The sequence below is a fragment of the Vanacampus margaritifer genome, chromosome 2 (assembly GCF_051991255.1).
Source record: "Vanacampus margaritifer isolate UIUO_Vmar chromosome 2, RoL_Vmar_1.0, whole genome shotgun sequence".
In the NCBI taxonomy this organism is placed as follows: domain Eukaryota; kingdom Metazoa; phylum Chordata; class Actinopteri; order Syngnathiformes; family Syngnathidae; genus Vanacampus; species Vanacampus margaritifer.
The window spans coordinates 31,404,214-31,422,930 of NC_135433.1; the positions used below are offsets into that span (position 1 = coordinate 31,404,214).

Genomic DNA, 18,717 nt, shown 5'->3' on the forward strand with positions numbered 1-18,717 from the left:
GTTTCTTGTTGTGGCGGACTTTGATGAGAAACATTCATATTCAAAATCTTTGGTGGTAATAGTTGCCTATCTTAAGCTGTCATTTAATTGTAATGGATTTCAAAAGCAGGAAAAATTGGCCTAAATTACAAAACTCACCTTTTGTGACAATTGTCATTAAGCCAACTGCAAGAAATTATCACATACACTGTATGTTGAATATGTTTTATTATTATTATTATTATTATTATTTTACTTTATTTCAACAATGCATGCTAATTGATGATCAATGGCAACAACTTTACTTTTCTTAATAGTTGAGAAAAAACATTTCCACACATTTCCAAGTGTCGGTACTCACTCAGGTGGTATTTCATGCCTTATATAATATTATACAATTACATTTTATCTTTTGTGTGTTCAGGCTGCTTACTAATGCATTTAAAAAGTAAGTTGTGAGGAATTAGGGAGGGTATTGATTCAGATTTCCAAAATCGATTAGATTGAGAAGGCCCCGATTCGATTCACATTGATTTTAGATTAATTTAAGGATTTCAGGCAGTAACAATTTTACTTTTATATGAGAGACATTCTCAGAAGTATAAATGCTGCAAATAATCTTAATTGGCGCATTAGTATGAAAAAAATATGAATATTTATATTTAGAATTGAATCCAATCCAGCTACATTAATCCTGTATGTTTTATTGAACAAGACCTGATCTAAACAATAAATAGTAATTGAAATCGATTGCAACCACAGCGCTATATAAATAATGTGACAAAAACACTGGGTTCTTCTTGGGGAACTTTGAATAACAGAAAGGCACATTTGCATTTAGTAGCCATATTTAAAAGTTTTTATTCATGGTTCTATGAATCGATATTGGACTATGAAAAGGAATATCGATTCGATACGGATATATTGATTTTTTAAACCCGGCCTTCTGAGGAATACTAAAATAAATCCAGCAGAGGAAGATGTACCTTTGCAAACATTGAGTTGAGCTGTTTCCCAGAGCCGTAGTATCCTCCCTGGGACAAAAACTGCTTGACTTGTTCCCTGACTTGATCTTCATCCAGATGCCAGCAGTTGTCATCATCAATGCTTGCACCAGCAGTTGGATCGGGAGCACCTGAGGGAAACACACGTACACAATTAACCAGCTGGTCATCATGTGAGACATATTAACAAAAAGAAAGCATAACAAAAAAATAAGGAATGATTGTAGTGTCATGTTCTCCAAGCATTCAGAGTCCATGGGAAATGGATTTCAAAACAGGCGCTATAGAAAAACATCACACTTCCTGTGCTCATCCAGGATTGGCCTAGCTCTGCAAACTGAATGAAACAAAATGTGGAATTCAGTATTTATTTTTATTTCTGCAGCAGGAAGTGTGCTGATACCACTTTGCTTTGGTTTTCCTTTTTCTTCTGTGTGTATGTTTCTAAATAATTCAATTTGGAACAGGGGAAGGGGGAGTAGCTTTGATCAAGCAAAGAAGCTGAGGAACTGAAACCGCACGTTTCAATTTGGCTGTGGGAAACACAAACCAGCAAACAGAAACATTCCTCAATCAAAGCCTTGCTCGTGGATCAACAGCCTCCATGACCCCATTTTCTTGTCAAACACAGACAGGAAGCACAATGTGGCTCTGCTGCACTGGAGAGCTGTACAAACTAGTTAACATTAACAGGGGGATACATATGCAACATTAAATTAAGGCTGGGTAATGTGGCTGCAAAATAAAAGAGAAAATGCACAAAAATACTCTTTCAGATTTCAATTTTCTTTTTGGGGATATGCTCCATTTCAGCAATAACCTAACCTAGCAACAAACTCCCCGAAAAAAAATATTTTTTATGGATAACTAAAATATAAGGGTTTCAACCAAATTGTCTCTTTTGACAAAACATGATCCTTGTTCAATTAACATGAGTTGAGATCTAAAATGTTTAACAATTTAATATCATGAAATGAGTCCAGCCTGTGCAGTTTGTTTCTTTTCTCACATTGTCCAGGTGAGGCAAGGCAACCACAGGAAAATATTTGTTGCTTGGAAGCACAAACCACAGGTAAAAGTTTGCAATATGTCAATTAAAAAATGCTTTTACAATATATAAAAATATATTTCTTTGTCATGTTCAGAGCAAGTGACAACATGATGGCCTTCCATCAGGCTGCTTTCTTGTCATACACAAAGCATTATGAAAATGTTTGCTCATGTTGTATGTTTATTAGCTAAAGTTAAAATTGCTTATCACTTTTTTTGTAAAACAATTACTAAGAGTTGTTAAATATGATGAGCACATCACTATGTTGGCAAGACTGACTGTATTTGTAAACTAGCCCCTGTCTGTTCGCAGCCCTGTCGTTACAGTAGGCAGTGCATGTCAGTTGTTATGTGCTATGAACTACGTAAGCCTCTAAACAATATAGTAACACCTGACAAATCAATTCAAATTTATTAATAAATTGATTACCATATTCACCCACCCCATTATCATTACAACAGAGAATCACATCAAAATAAATGACATATTTCTCTCAAAAAGACACAAGAAGAAGGAAGAAGCAGTGTATATTTCCGCACCGTGAACTTGGTTGATCTCAGAGTTGGATGAGAGGATCTCGTCAGCCAATTTCTGAGCTGTGGGCAGCACTTCGGTGTGGTGGGCTGTAATCAGGTACTGGACCAGCTTCTGCAACTGGTCTCTGTTCATCTGGAACAATGTTTCTGAGATGGGCAACCGAAGCTTCACCTGCAACGTTTCAACAATTGACACATAACAACATTATATCCCAATTTATTCCTCAACTTTACAAAAATATGCTACAGCCCATTTATATTCATCTTTTATTTACAGTATGGAACATTTATGTAGGTGGTTCTGAAATACATGCCCAGCAGGGCCTTGATATCACTGTCATCTGATTGACTGACAGATGTAGCCAATCGGCAAGGAGCCCACCTCAACAACCTCTACATTTTTACTATTACTGTATCTACAATTTAGGACAGCCATAATTTAGGACATACATCTATCGGAAAGCTTTCTACATCGGTTGCACCAGATGATGGTTGCTTAGGCCACATAATATTTTCATCTTTAACTAACCTACCTACCTAACTGTTAGCCATCTAAACAAAACCAGCTAGCCACCCAAGTAAAATTAAAATGAAAATATATTTGTTGGACAAATTTAATTTAGTTGTTATTCTCAGGTCATTCCAAACGATGACACACGAATTTGTTGCTAAAAGAGTAACTTTCTTACAGTTGTGAGACAGTACAAACCTGATAGCAGTTCCCATGGGTTCTTGACTGTTTTGTGGATGATATAAACTCCTGTCTTTAAATGTACTTTAAAAAAAAAGGCCCAATTTGGTTATTTCATTTAGGTTGCGCCACCTGATAATTCATAAAATGGGTATCATCGGACAATTTATCTGTCATTGAGCCTTTATGCATTTAGTATGTTTTTTTTATGTCTATTTTTGTATGTCTTGATGGCTCCTCTACCTGTGCCAGATTTATTTAATTTTTTTGCAACTTGGCCACATCATGCAACTGCGATTCCTATTTTTAAAACACTGCGAAACCTGTGGCTAGACTCGCCACTCATGAAATCTTATGGCAGAACCCCGCAGTGCATAATGTGAGTGTGCAGTGGGGGGAGGCTGCACAATTCAGTTGATCCCACCCCACAAATGGTTGGCGCCTGTTGTAATGAAAAAGGAGCGGAGGCCAGGCCAGGCCAGGTCAGGTCAGACTAAGCGAGAACGAAGCGGTGTAGTGCCAGGCCATACTGGAACCTGTAACGGAAAACCAGCGCAAGTGTACACTGTACCTGTTCAGGCTTGCGAATCCTGTACAGAGACAGCGCAACCACATGGGCGCAGTAGAAAATGTCCCGATTTCCACAGCCACAGGTGACAGAGGTAATCTTGCAACGATCAAAGCTGATGGCCACCTTGTGGGTGACCTCAGGCTCTGTTGAGGCGGCGGGTTCGGTTACAGTGCCACTCAGGTGAAACCCTGCACAAGACAGAAACAAGGAAATTTAAGTTGGCTTCTTTTTCACTGTGATAAAAAAAAAGAAACATCTTCACAATGGTTTAACTTTGTCCCTTAGTTTTAGAGTTTTAACATGAACTCTTGTGAGGAAAGAAACAAGCGAGAAGCAAAGAGACATAACTTGAAACTGCATATCTAGACGGAAGCTTGTGTACAAAATGCACATCTTAATGACATGTCTCTCAACCAGGATATCCTCCCACCCCCCTGCTTCTCGTTTCTCTACATACTGTAGCTGTAAAGAATGTACAAAATGAAGGCGGTTTGCTAACAGTGGAACATTCCCTGCTGAGACATGAGTGTATATGTTGAGGTTCCTCACACAGTGAGATGACAAATGACTGCTGGATTTGTTTTTGAGCCTCTAATGCCAACTTCCACTTAAGACTGATTGATAAAGGGGAAAATATGAGGTAAAATACAAAAAAACTTTTATGGACAAAATAATAGTGAGTAATAAAGGTGTGCCTAGCATGTGAAATCATTAACTAGTGAAGTAACCACTGCCGCCTTCTTTAAAATGCACTGACCTCTAATGGCAGTTGGTCAGAGGCAAGAGGTACAAATTAGTTGCATCAAACAAAACCCACAACAACCTTCAGAGCTTCATCTAGAGTCAGAAAGCCAGCAAGAAATATAAGACCTTAAAGGAAGGAAGCGTGAGTAAACTGGACAATGACAGGCCTATTTTGGGCCAAGGCAGGGGGAAATGTGTCGGAATCTTATTTTCACGCAGCCACACACGCAAAAACCCGTAACATCACCCAACCAGAATCCACCACCCACCCCCACAATTAAATTCTGGGGTATGGACCAGCATGGTAGAGATGAATAAAAAGGGCTTTCTGCAGAACCTCTAGAACTTATAGTAATTTTCCTGGTTCTAAAAGGTCCTGACCGACTGTCCATCTGAAGGCTTAAAACTTCCCGTGAACCTCGCTCATGCTAACAGGATGGTGCCAAGTGCAGATGTTGACAGACATTCGTTGAGGTTCTCACTAGCCACGTTTAGAACATCACACAGTTGAAGTCAACCTGCACCTTTATCGAGTACCCTTTTAGATGTAGGATGTAGGTTCGACCACTAATGATCTAATTTAGCTATCGAGGACGGCCTGGACTCGTTCAATGTTAGTCGGTATTACTCTTTGGGAATCTTATGGTCAGGCAATTAGATGGTACTTCAGCTGTTCATTCAGTATAAGTTGTGCGGCGTAAAAAGGATAGCGGGAGGCTGTGTTTGTTTTAGAAATACAATCTTGTAATGAACAGATAAAGCAAGAGCTGATTAAGCTGTAACTCGACGACAAGGAGTAGGAAAATACAACAATGGCATTCGAGTATCGTGTAACAAATTGTTTTTACTCATTGATAAATCAGGTTCTAAACAGACCATTCAAAAGTAGATGTTAAATCTAACAAAGGTTCTAATGAAAATGGGTTTACAAACCCAATTTGCCAAAACATGTCAAAAAAGACTGCAGGTAAAAAGTTAGCTTTAGGTAGAAGGGTCGAGTGATCTAGTTGGCACCGGAAAGATTGAATGCTAAATTGTCTCTCTTCTCATTGCAACAAGAGTGTTCTTTCGTAGCTGCCTATATAGCCATGAATCTGAATTCTTAAGAACCCACAAGGGCTCACTTTTGTTGTTATTTCCAGTAAATTTTGAATCGTCCATAGTCGGTGAATGACGCCGCATTTCCGCTGAATCACCTTGGCAAAGAAATAGTGATAGGAAACGGAGGACTAAAATGAAAACCTTGTAAGGTCAACGGACACAATTTTTTTTCCATAAAAAAATTACTAATCCAACTCATACATTCCGGTAACCTGGTTATCGCACTCAGTAGACAGAAATGTCACCTGCATGATCATATTAGTTTGAAACAATTATTATTGAAATGAAATGAAAACGCTCTCACCTCAAGTTACTATTAAGGTGGAAGTTCCATATCCAGTAAAAGGAATGAACATTTTTAATTTTTCAAAGCACCGCATATTCCAAAAGAATGCTTCAAAATTTCTGGGGCGAATTGGGAATCAGACCAGACGTTTGATTGCATGAGGTTTATTTATATTGGATATTCTTTTAGACATACCATGAACAAGTTTTGAACTGAACAATAGACAAAACCATTTACCAACAGGAACACAAAAAATATATATATTTTTAAAAGATCCTCAAATTTCATCTCAAGATACTGGGCTCAAAAAAATAATTAAATAAAATCCTTCGCCTATAACCTGAAATCTGCAGATGACTCACAGGGACTCATTGACTACATCAACACCCTTTTGCAACGCCATTTAAACGTGCAAAAACCCAACTACGTATGCTCTTATTCAGGTTTTCTTAAAACCCAAATAAGACCCACAGGTTACGCCTTTTGCAACGAGAACACATGTTCATATAAATGAGATCTGAATTGAACGAAGCATTGGTTTGTGTTCTGCATTATTCGCACGGAATAATGCAAAACGGAACTTTTTTTTTTTTTGTACAGAATGTACTTGTATGTGCAGCTGTCACGCATGCATGCGTGCTACTTCACCAGAAATACACATGCAGAGATAAACAAAAATGGCAAAAGTTTGACGCAGCACAACAATATATTTTGGAGCGAGGAGGAACCGACTTCTTTATTAGTGTGGTGACAGTCTGTGAGTGATATGAAAACAATGTCTTATCGACAATAGAAAATAAGACGTGGAAATTAGGTCTAATTGTATCATTATGGGTTTTGTGGGTTCGATCACATTACCATGTAGGAAGTTTCTCTGTCTGCTCACGCATGTAAATGGTTAATTCAGAATTTTTCAGAAATTGGAATTTTGACCTTAAGATGGGCACAGCTGGATGAGTTATAAACAGGAAGTTATAGATGATGAGTTTTACCAGTTATTGAGTATTACAGCATAATTAGCATATGAACATAAATTTGCAATCAGAACATATTTTATCATCCCCTCTGGCTCTCTACATGTTAAACCCTTATTTGCATGTTGTCCACATATTTAGTGAAAATACATCAATAAACAAAAATCACAGAAAGAACAACAGCTCAGAGGCCTGCACTGTTTATGGGTAGTTGAAAAGGACCGTGATCCACGCCGTCAAAATGATACTATAATATGATTTCATCATTTTAAGACTGGTATTTCAGTAGTGACAATGACAGAGCTTGGCTGGCTGCAAATTTGTCCAAAGTGGGTGGAGCCTTTTTCGGTATGAGCGCAAGACGACCAGAAAGACACAGACATGCAGAAAACAATGGCCCTGAGAGAAGAAGCACAGACAGAAATGAGGAAGTATCTTATTTACATAGCCAACAGACATGACATAACCCGTGTGCTACAGTATAAAGCTAGTATTAAGTCTAGGAGGGGAAAACCTCCTATACACACGTCACACATTTAAACAACTTGCTTCCAAATACTGTGCAAGTCAAATGAGTGTAAATTACATTGCGACAAGTAAAACCTGTTCATGATTGGCTGCATTTGATGTGGCAATTAACTAATCAATGCTGTGTATTTATTTACACTAGGGGTCACCAACCTTTTTGAAGCTGATCGCTACTTCTTGGGTACTGATTAATGCGAATTGCTACCAGATTGATACACGCTACTGAAATAACAAATTTGCTCAAATTACATTTAATAATGTTATCCAATACAGTATTATTATTATTATTAATTAGTGATATTCATTTGTGTAAAGACATTGATCATGTTAATGATTACATTTTGATCACTTCTACAACATTGCTAGAAAATTACATTGTGCTATTTCTGGAAAGCTATTTTCAGAACAGGCCCGCATGCTGCTCAGGTGGTCTTTTGGGTATTAATACCCTCAGACTTCAATGTATATTCAATGAACATTCTGAGGTTATGGATACTTTGACTCCTTATTGCTGCAAAACAAACAAACAAATCGCTGAAATTTTTATAATGTTTGAGAGAACGTGAGGGATTAAATTTCATGAAAAATTTTAAGGTCACGTGATGTACAAGGCCAATTTCAAGGTCAAAGAAAAAAGCTCAAGTTACTAAAATAAGCACCAATGAAATAATTGCAGATTCTGATTCTGAAAGTTCCCTTTCCAACAAAACCCGTTGTGCTTCTACTGAGCCATAACGAAGCCACCACACAGTTCTCATCCTTCTACACACTTGTTAACTTTGTAAATATAACAATAAAAATAGCAGCACGAATACGGTAAATCCAGGAGGCGTGGGGGCAGCGCAGTTGGTCAGGGGGGTAATAATCTCTGAAAAGCCTGCAAAATAGTGAGGTACAACCTAAGATAAATCCCGTAATGTATTAATGTTGGACCCAAATAAAAATCCGTGATATAGTGAATCCGTAATAAGTGTACCGCAAAGTAACCACTGGATATTACTTTCTTGTTATGAAGGCACTCTCACATGGCAGTGTTCCTCAGTGTGTGGTCGAGAGAAACAGTATGTCTTCAGCAGATGGGGATCCAATGACACTTGATAAGAAAAAAAAACAGATGCTGTGTCCGACAGTCTGTGCACTCATACTCAGAAACATAAAACACAGCACACAAAACAACCTTTTCAAAGCCTGCCCACTTTTGTTCTTAATGCCACAGCCAACACATGAAATGAAAAAGCAGTGATATTCACAGAAGATATCACTCATCTCTCTCTCAAACGCAGACAGCCACACGTGCACACTGGTGTTTTGTTTTAAATCCTAGGTTTAGTTTGGCAACATACATTAATTTTGAACAAAGGTGATTTATGAGTGTATGGGAAAAGTACAATAATGCATTCTAATCCTAAGGGAACACACAACTCTGTGCAGTGTGTGTGTAATGCTTTTGCTCTTGTGTTGCAGGTATGTGTGCTTGCTTTGATAGTCCCCTGCTGACATTTCACCAACATGGTGTGTATCATTGGGTAGTAACGACACAACACGAGGCTGTGTGCTTTCAGCCCTCCACAAATCATATCTACATTATGCGTTTCACGAAAAAGAGACTACACAAAGCCTACACGTAGCATTTTTGCTTTACTTGAAATGTAAAGTAATGCATGATTGCTAACATAATAACAGAATGCTCAGTACAATTGGCAAGTGCATGTGAACGTTTGCATAAGGGAGAGAAAATTAAAATAGTGAGGAAACAAAATGAGTGTAGAGTGGGGGAGTGGAGGACAACAAGCGCCATTGTACATCTTTCCATTGTACATCCACAATTGCACACACAGCGCCGCCATCTGTCACATGCTGAAAAACCCTCCCACCCCTCAGCAAGTCAGCCAATGAGGACGCAGACAATTCCTCATGGTCTAGGCTATTAACCCTAATCAGCTGGGGGAATAGTGCCGGGCGGTGAGCCAAAGTATATGTATGTGCATGCACACGCTCGCACATATTTAAATAGACAGCGCTCTTATTCTAATGCCTCCCCATAGACAAACCCCACTCATTGCAAATTCCAAATAAATATTCCATTAATTCAATTTTTCTCAAGGTTCCACAAAAATACTACACATACTGTACCCCTCCAGAAACCTACTTTACTCACTTCCTAACTAAATTTCATGCTTAAAATGTTCTAACACAGCACACCATTATGTTATGATACAGTCAAACCAAACGCCGATATCAGTGCGATTACATTTAAGTTGATACCGTTTGTGCAGATAGGCAAGAATGCGTGCCGAGTGGCGCAGATGGCATAATGCGAGTGGGGGCGAGCACCCGCAAATTTGCTTATTTGCACATTTGTTGGTATTCACTCTTCCCCACTCAAAGCCGGTCCGGCTGAACCAACAAAAAAAGATACAAGCCATGCTAATTACTAAACTAACCCAAGAATGACACCAGAATTACGTGCATGGGTGATTGACTACACTTTTCATAGACATCCGGCTGTGTTAAAGTGGAGTGTACGCAACTTTGCACATCAAAATTGCAGGTAAATTAATATATGTCTGCACTGTGTAGAGAATATCTATTCGCTAAACTGAACCGGAAACCAGAACTGAAATATTGTACGCTACACCCTTCGCCAGGAAGGTTAGAATATAATAGCATAAAAAATATATATCAGTTATGTTTTGTTTTTGTTTTTTTACAATATAGTGCTGAGTTTTGAATTTACATACAAGAAAATACAGTTTGCTGCTACTCACAATGTGAATCTAAGAAATAAGAACTGTTGCTTACATCAAAAAGAAAACCGATTTATTTATTACATTGTCATATTTTTATTGGTTAATAAAACCCTTGCTTAACTCATTTGCTCCCAAATATGTTTAAAAAAGTTACCACTCGCAGGTAAAAATGTTTCTCATCCTAATGAAACGTTTCTCATTCAAACAAGAAAACTTTCTCGTTAGAACAAGAAAGTTTCTCTAAAGGATGAGGAGGTTTCTCCTAAGGACAAGAAGGTTTCTCATTAGAACGATCTATGCTGGCAGGCTACACAGTAAAGACAGCTCCATCTTTTAAGACCCCATACACCCTGGCCACAAACTGTTCTCCCTTCTGGAAGAAGATAGAGGAAATTGAGCGCGAGCACAAATAGACTACTGCATAGTTTCTATCCACAAGCTGTTAAATGCATGAAACCTCCTTAATAAATGCACTTACGCATGACCACTTTTAAATTGACACTATATATTGGCATTAGGGCTTATTTGATTATTTGTTGTGTATAAGTATGTCATTGTTGATAAGTTATGCTTTTATGATGTAGTGCCGAAGGCAAGGATGCTGCTGAAATAAGTTTCATTGTGTACACAATGACAAATAAAGTTCTATTATATTTCACAGGGGCTCTGCCATAGTAAACCACAACTACTAAGAAACTACTAATTTAATTAATACCTCTCTGAAAGTGTCACTCAAACAGATGAGATTATCATTTAGCTATAACTTTGTGGTTTCACAAAATCAGCATTAATATGTGTTATGCATTTTCCATAAGAGTCAATTGTCCTGCACGACAATCCTCATCACAAACAAAACATTGAATTGAATCAGATTCTGAACATACTGTATGTCAAGTCAACTTTATTTATGAACACAAGCCAAACCTAGTTGTCTTTAATGATTGATTTTTGTACACTTCATTCAAACACTGATTCTATAATACGTCCAGCAGACGAACCAGTCCTGTCATCTCCTCCTTTAGACCTCACAGCTCCTTTGCAAACGTGCCCTGGTATCCATCCCCCTCCAGCAGCAAACACATCCCCTGCAGCCCTTCCCATCTCCCATCTGTTCTGACAGCTCCAAGGTTAACACGGCACCCCTTTGCACGCTCCCAGTCACACAGACACCCACATGGCCCTGTATTCAATCAGCCATCTATCTGTGCACAACAGACGTGCATATGCACAAATACACATTGGCCACACTGAATCATCTCCTCCCTCTGCCTATCCATCTATGCAGCCATCCATCATTCAGTCATCCATCCCTTCCTTCCTTTTTCAGTGTTTGCTGATGCGATAACAACCGGATTGTTTCATTTGTGATTTCCCAGCAGCCCTGCCCGACACACACGCGCACACAAACTCACTAACCGCAGGGACTCATTTGTCATGTTTTCACTGAATTGATTACCTGATTTTCTCTTTTCTGTTGCAATGGGGGAAAGAGGAAAAGCGGGGCGTGGGGGTGGTGGTTCACGGCAGGTTAATTAAGTGCCTTTCATCTTATGTGTCAGTGCAAAAGAGCAAATGGCCCAAAATACAGCTCTGGTGGAACAGGTGGAAGTCAGCAAAAGCTGTGCCAGCAACAAATTGCCCACCTCGACTGACCAGAGGTCAGAAATAAAAACAGTTTAGTCTTGAAGAACGGCTATCAGAATGACGATATTGACGCACGCTCCGAATTCCGTTTCTGATGTTTGCACATGCACATACACACACACACACACACACACACACAAACACACGCACACACACACACAGAGAGCTGTCTTTCTGAAGGTAAACAAGGAGTGTGGAGGGACAAACGGTATCCTTTGCTTGCCTGCATCTAAGATTCAACCAAGGATTTTTTCTGTCTAGATTGAAAGGAGCCATACAAGCAAAGAGCTAAAGCAATTCAATTCAAGATGGGCACACATTCTGCTGTCAAAAGAGTCACTTGGTCAATTCAAGCCATTGTAAAGGTGCACGTCACAGCATTGAAGGTTACTCTGAGAGGAAAAAGCTGAAATGCTGCTTTCAGCTTGCATGGGAATACAGGAACTCAAAAGGCGCAGGCGGCTAAGAGCAGCCACGCTCACACACAAACACATTGAGTGAATGCAAAGCTGAACTTCAGGTGAAGATGAATCGAAGGGCATTTGAGTGTGTGTGTGTGTGTGTGTGCGACAAAAGCTGTCATTTCTCCAGTTTCTGTAGATCCTGATAACTGAAGGCTAAAGAAATTGGGATTAAGACCACATTATTGTTCAGCCCTCAGTGTGCATATAATTGTGATTTGCTTTTTAACACTGCTTACGCTCACACAATTCGAGACTAAGAATGAACCTGCAAGATGATCAATATTTTATATGCTGTGGCTATTGCACAATATGGTATATTGAATTTCTTATTAAATAAATGCAGGACTAAAAAAAAACTAAACAAAAAAACTGTATATAAATATACAGTAGATATAACAAAAATAACAAGCTAATATGACATCCCAAGAATAAGAATCCCTTATTATGGGTTGGGAATTCAAACATTTAGTACATTTGTCTTCTACTTTTAACCCATTCAGTGAGTAAAAAAAACTAAACAAAACAGTAAATGAAAATTGAAGCATGGGGCGACTTGTAGTGCCTGTGGAGCAGATCAGGGTGCCCGTGCATTTGGTCAAGGACACCACAGCCCTAGTGCATCCATCCGTGCATTGTCTGCACCACGGCGCTTCACTTCAAATCTGGAGGGGCCCAGTTGCAAGGGATTTCTCAAGGCTAAACATTTGCATAGCTGACCCATCAAATATCAAAACGTAGAAAAACGTGGCGACAAACTGTGTGAACGGACATCTAGGGATGTAACAAAAAACAATTTGAAAATGGGATTTTATTTAACAGGTGCAAGTCCATCGAATCAAACCGAATCATTCCACCTTAAAATTAATCAATAAACATAAAATAATCTTTTACTAGAGAGATATATCTTTGAATCAAATGCCACATTTACAAGTCAAGTTCATTCAGAATCGTATCGAACCCCATGTGTCGAGATACGCATCTCTTTTAATGGAGACACTTATTGACAACAGTTTTCTGAAGTGTTCCTGAGACTAGGTGTAAATATCCCTTCATTATCCGTTCAGACCGAACGTGAAATATCGCAACATATTTGTTTATGTTTATGTTTTCCAGATAACCTGTATACTTGTGGAATGCTCCAAAGAGGTGTTTTTTTTTCAGTCATTTGTTGCCCCAGCTCCAGCATTTTTGGAACGTATTGCAGGCATCAATTTCAAAATAAGACAATCTATCCACCCATATACTGAACATTATATATCTTGTCTTTTGCCCAACTTTTTTTTCTGTCTGAGGAGAAGCCCCTTTTGTTGTGAAGTAATTCAGTTCCTAACTCACTTACGTTTTTGAGAAAGTCATGGGTAACTATAACTAATTACTATTTTAAAGTAACATTCCCAACACTGTCCATAAGAGCCTACAACCAAGAAGAAAAAGGAAGGTGCACGGACATACGGCGACAGGTGATTCCCACACGAGGCCCGTTCTAGTCTGCACAGTATGCGGTGGGCAGCTTTTGATATAAAGTTAGGAAAAAAGTCAAATCGCCTATGTGCTTCAAAATAAAATAAAAAAGCTGCTACACAACGGCAACAACATTACAAAGAGATTAAGATTAAAATACTGAATTGCTGAACAATTTACTATATTATATCTGTGATGAAATTGTTCCATTTTTAGGTTAGGATTGACCAGCTGTAGTCCAAAGGTGCGTCAAATATAAAATGTTCCGAAAAATGTACAACTCCATGTTGTTGCCTGACGAATGCTGCTGTCAGACTGAAATAAAAATAATGTGGGCAAGCTCATTGTTGTTTGTGGGACGGGGGAAGTAAATAACACAGCCAGCTTCTAATGTCAGCCAGGACCAAGCCGAAAAGGAACAGACATGGGGAATGGGGAGCAAGGAAGTTGGCATGTCTGATGGTGGATTGTGACTTGTTTAAAGTGGAAGTCAACCTTAAACATTTCTTGACCATAATATGCTATATATGACCTCACTAGTCTAAACATGACATATTGTTTAATATTACATTTGTGGAATATGAGTTATGAAGCAAAATCCAGCCGTTTTTATCCATCTCAGGGGGCGGTCATTTTGCCACTTGCTGTTGGCTGAAAATGCATCAATGTTGCTCAGGGCTCAGGCAACAACCAATCAAAGCTCACCTGTTTTCCGAAGCTGTGCTGTAATTGGTTGTTGCCTGAGACCTGAGCAACATAGATGTCATCTTCAGTGGACAGCAAGTGGCAATATGGCCGCCCCGAAATGGATAAAAACGTAACTTAAAACTGAACCAAGATAGCATTTCGTAGCCAAAACATCCGCTGTTCACTAGACTAGCTATGTTCAAACTTTTTTTCCGTTTGAGGAGAAGGAGGAGCCCCTGGAAGTAACACTTGTGTAGTCACCCTCACGAACAAAAGCACGAGACACGGCATTTTGTGTTCGGCCTCAAGTTACCTAGCATGATACTTAAATGTTGTGTGACTCATACACATGAAATCATTCCTGATCTTGTGAAACTCAACTGCTCTAAATCATTAAGTGAAATCCGGCAAATATTCTCCGGTGGTTGTCGTAACGCAAACATAAAGTTCAATGTGGATGTTAGGGTTTTATTTGTCTAACAAAAATGTCATGACATTTATGGTGAAGTTGGACCATTAGCATGTCTGAGGGTTAAGGAACCTTTCCACCTCCTGATTAGACTCCACCCCTACAGAGCTGATCATGGCGAGCCTTGCACAATCATGCTTGAAATGAATCCTTAATGAAAATAGCTTGCAAGCCAATATAAAACCTCAAAATTCACACATGCCCTCTCTCTCTCTCTCTCTCTCTCTCTCACAAATACAAATAGGGGGTGGGGGACTTCTGGTTGACTTCATCAAGCTCTCATCAAGCCCAGCCACCATATGGGGATGGGGCCCAAAACAGAGGGGGATTTGAGTGTGTATGTGTGTGTGTGTGTGTGTTTGTGTGTGTGTGTGCATATTACACAGACAGTCAGTGTAAAAACACGCACAAAGGAAACATGCATCACCAAATCAGCTTGAATGCATTATGACGCCACTCTTGCCAGATTAAGAGGACCCCCTTCCAATTCATGTACCCTGAAAGTGTGTTAAGCTTAAAGCAGCTCGAGACACTGCAGCTCTACTACTGTAGTAACACTTCCATGTTATTAGTCCACCAACTTAAATTTTCAGTCTTCTCTCATGCTGCTCTCCTGCTTTAGGGCACAAGACCATCTTGATGACATGGCAGACAGTCATGCAAAAGCCATACATTGAGGTCTAATCTGGGCGTGACCTGCTTTTTCTTGGCTTCTATACCATTTGCTGCCCCCACAGTCAAGTGAAGCCTTTTTAAATCTTGCGCCCCAAACACCGCCTTACCGCAACACCCCCACTAAGACCCAGGTTGAAGGCGTTAAGGCTGGAGTCTTGCCTGCCATTGTTGGACCTCAATGGGAGAAAGGCAACTGGCAGCCAGGCGGCAGCTAGAAGGCCAAGTGGAGGAAGCCTGGGGACAGTAGCTACTGAAAGAAAATGCACTGCAAATAGATTAGAATACTTGGAGGGTGGAATAAAAAAAATACTAATGGAAAAGAGAAACAGAACAACTTGTGTTTTGATTAAATGCGTGTAAATATGAATCCGATTTTTAGATATTCTCTGTCAGTGCTAATATTTACTTCTAAATTTGTCATGGCATCAGAAAACTGGTCAACCAGGGAGTGTTGAGAAAGAAAGCATGGCCACTCATACTCATGTCGCGCTTTTTCAATTATTGAACTACGGTTCCGGTTCGCAACAAAAGTTACACAGAAAGTATTAGACAGCCCTTGAGACAAATCAAGGGTAAACATGGAATTAATGTAGATGTCTGCATAGCTGGGCATGGGATACCACTGTCAAAGTCATCATTCTCACCAGGTCATCAGGTAAATTGAACCCTATTTTCTACGTCGTACAGTAATTACTTTCTAATGCTTATCCCACATTGGGGATAAGAATGTAGGACAACACATCAGTATTTAACAACACGCCTTGACAATTCTGTAAAGGATAATCTCCGTGTTTGTCATCTCTTTAAATAACCCATGTTGTTGTAGAACAAAGCTGGAAACTTTTAGACTATTCTGTCCTTCAGTGAAAAAATGCATCCTAAGAATTCATCTTAGCCTGGGTCACATACTGTACACGTTCAGCTGCTTTATCTTTTTGACCTCGTCTAAAATGAAGGAACTGGAGAATGTGTCAATGTGCTTGTCAAATGTATACAGGGACAATCACGTTCTTTGTTTCCTGATTGGGCATTTTAACCAAGTACAGATAGTACACTGTGTTGAATATGCTCAGCCAATAGAATAATGTCACATGTAGAAGCACTATACGAGGTATATGAAGCAAAGTCTTCCAGGCAACAATTCCATGCTGTTTAAAACTCTACAAAGCATCCTGTTGCCACAACACAACACACAAGAAAGCAACCGTCCAATGGAGTCAACTGTCATTCACAATCGGTAGCGGTACAATGGACAGTGGCTATTCTGGGGATCCAGTCATTCCTGCAAGTGCTTAATCACACACAACGTATCTATGCAAAGACACAATGTTCTGATAATAACAAATCTCACACAAGCATGAATGCACTGCACGCACACACATGCGCGCGCGCACACACACACACACACACAATGAACAAGGCGGGGATGCTGGTAAACAATGCTACACAATGCCCTTTAGGAGCCTTTAGTTGACAAATGAAAATACTTCCAAATGCTTGACATTCATTGAGTTTCTCTGTCACCCACAAAATAATACATAACCGGGGGTAAGCGAAAGAGACCTTGACAACATGCAATAGAGTATAGATATTTTTCTACAGAACATTATTTCTATCCATTTATTAAAAATTATGCACTTTCCCCCTTGTCTGTGTATTATACATTCACGCAGGTTCTGTGTACATCCAAAATAACAGCTTCCATGCCGTTGCCTTGAATAATAAATCCCCAAGATAAGAACACAATCAATGTGTTGCCAGAGGCTTTTCTTAACTTGAATTGTTCACAGGTCATTATATATGATGTTTCAATCAAAAGGGTTAGCTTGACTTACCTTACACCCCCGCCATGCCCACCTACAGTGGGTAGACTCGCACCGCTCATCTAAATGACGTATCAAAAACGGCCACATTCAGCTGGAAGACCGGCTGGTCCGAATTTTTCTAAGTCCACCCGCACATTATCGGCCATGATCGGTCATTAACTATTTCCTCAGCACAGGTGATGTCATCTTCAATCAACAGCAAGTGGAAAATGTGTTTTTAAAAATATTAATTTTACATGAAAAGTAATGAAGTTATCATATTAATTCTGGACAAAATGTTAACTTTTTAGTGCTGAAAATGGCTCAATGAGTCAAGTATCTCTTTAATTGGCTGCCTGCCCGGTCACCGATGGCGGGTGCGACGTCCGAGACACGGAGCCCCATGTCTGACCAGTGAGAAGCTGTTTTTGTCTTGCAAACCTCGTCTGCTTAGTGGCCGAGCATTAATTGCTGTCATGATAGCGGTGTGTTTTTAGTCCAGAGAGCAAGCTGGCTGCTTGCCTGCCTGCAGTCTGACAAAACTTTAGCGTCGCTAAATGTCTAAAAACGGAGTCCAATCGCCACCTAAATTCATACGCACATTCCTAATCTTGTCCAAACCAACCTGTAAAAGTTAAAAAACAACAATCAGTGCAATATTTTTAATTTTGTGGCGGCGGTAGTGTTGTTTCCTCATAGGAGCACACATTACAGTATGTCAATAAAATCCCAAATAATGTGCCAATCGCGTTTATATTTTCATACGTTGAGGTGGCCACGTTTCATGAATTTCTGTGCACGTTTAGAACCTTGAAATTAGCGTTGCTTTCTTGGCAAATCAAGTGCATTACCACAGGAACATCATTTTGTGAAAACTAACAAAATTTATTTTTAGTATGAGTCTCAACACTGCCCTGCGGAAGAAGGTGTGCATCCGAATTTGGCCTTCACAACACTAACATCACAACCACTTAATACACCTTACTTAAGAGGAAGAAATCCTCATCAACCCGGTGGATCTCCTCAAGCAACACTGTCCTGAGCAAATAGATCTGGTTAAACGCAAGGACAAAAACACCAAGAAATAAAGCATGCATTTCCTTTTGCCAGTAGGTTGCGCTACCACTACAATAAAAAAAAATATGTTGGTAGATGTCTTCAGGCCTGGACACTTATCAAATGTCTGAAAGATATGAAGATTAAACATCTGGGTCAAGTTACAGCAGCTGTTATTGTCATGATGAATCATCAGAATTGTGGCACCATAATGGCCGCGCCCTCACCCAGAAAGTCACAA

At 39.5% G+C, this 18,717-nt stretch overlaps 1 protein-coding gene across 2 annotated transcripts in view; it reads right to left on the minus strand.

Annotated features, from left to right (window-relative positions):
• Positions 1-18,717, minus strand: part of zswim5 (zinc finger, SWIM-type containing 5) — a 58,419-nt gene that overhangs the window by 15,993 nt on the left and 23,709 nt on the right. For both annotated transcript variants that reach the window (XM_077558258.1, XM_077558259.1), the window contains exons 2-4: positions 3,833-4,020; positions 2,574-2,742; positions 966-1,114 (exon numbers count right to left, since the gene is read on the minus strand). In XM_077558258.1, the coding sequence (XP_077414384.1) occupies positions 966-1,114; positions 2,574-2,742; positions 3,833-4,020 (506 nt within the window). The remainder of the gene's footprint in view (positions 1-965; positions 1,115-2,573; positions 2,743-3,832; positions 4,021-18,717) is intronic.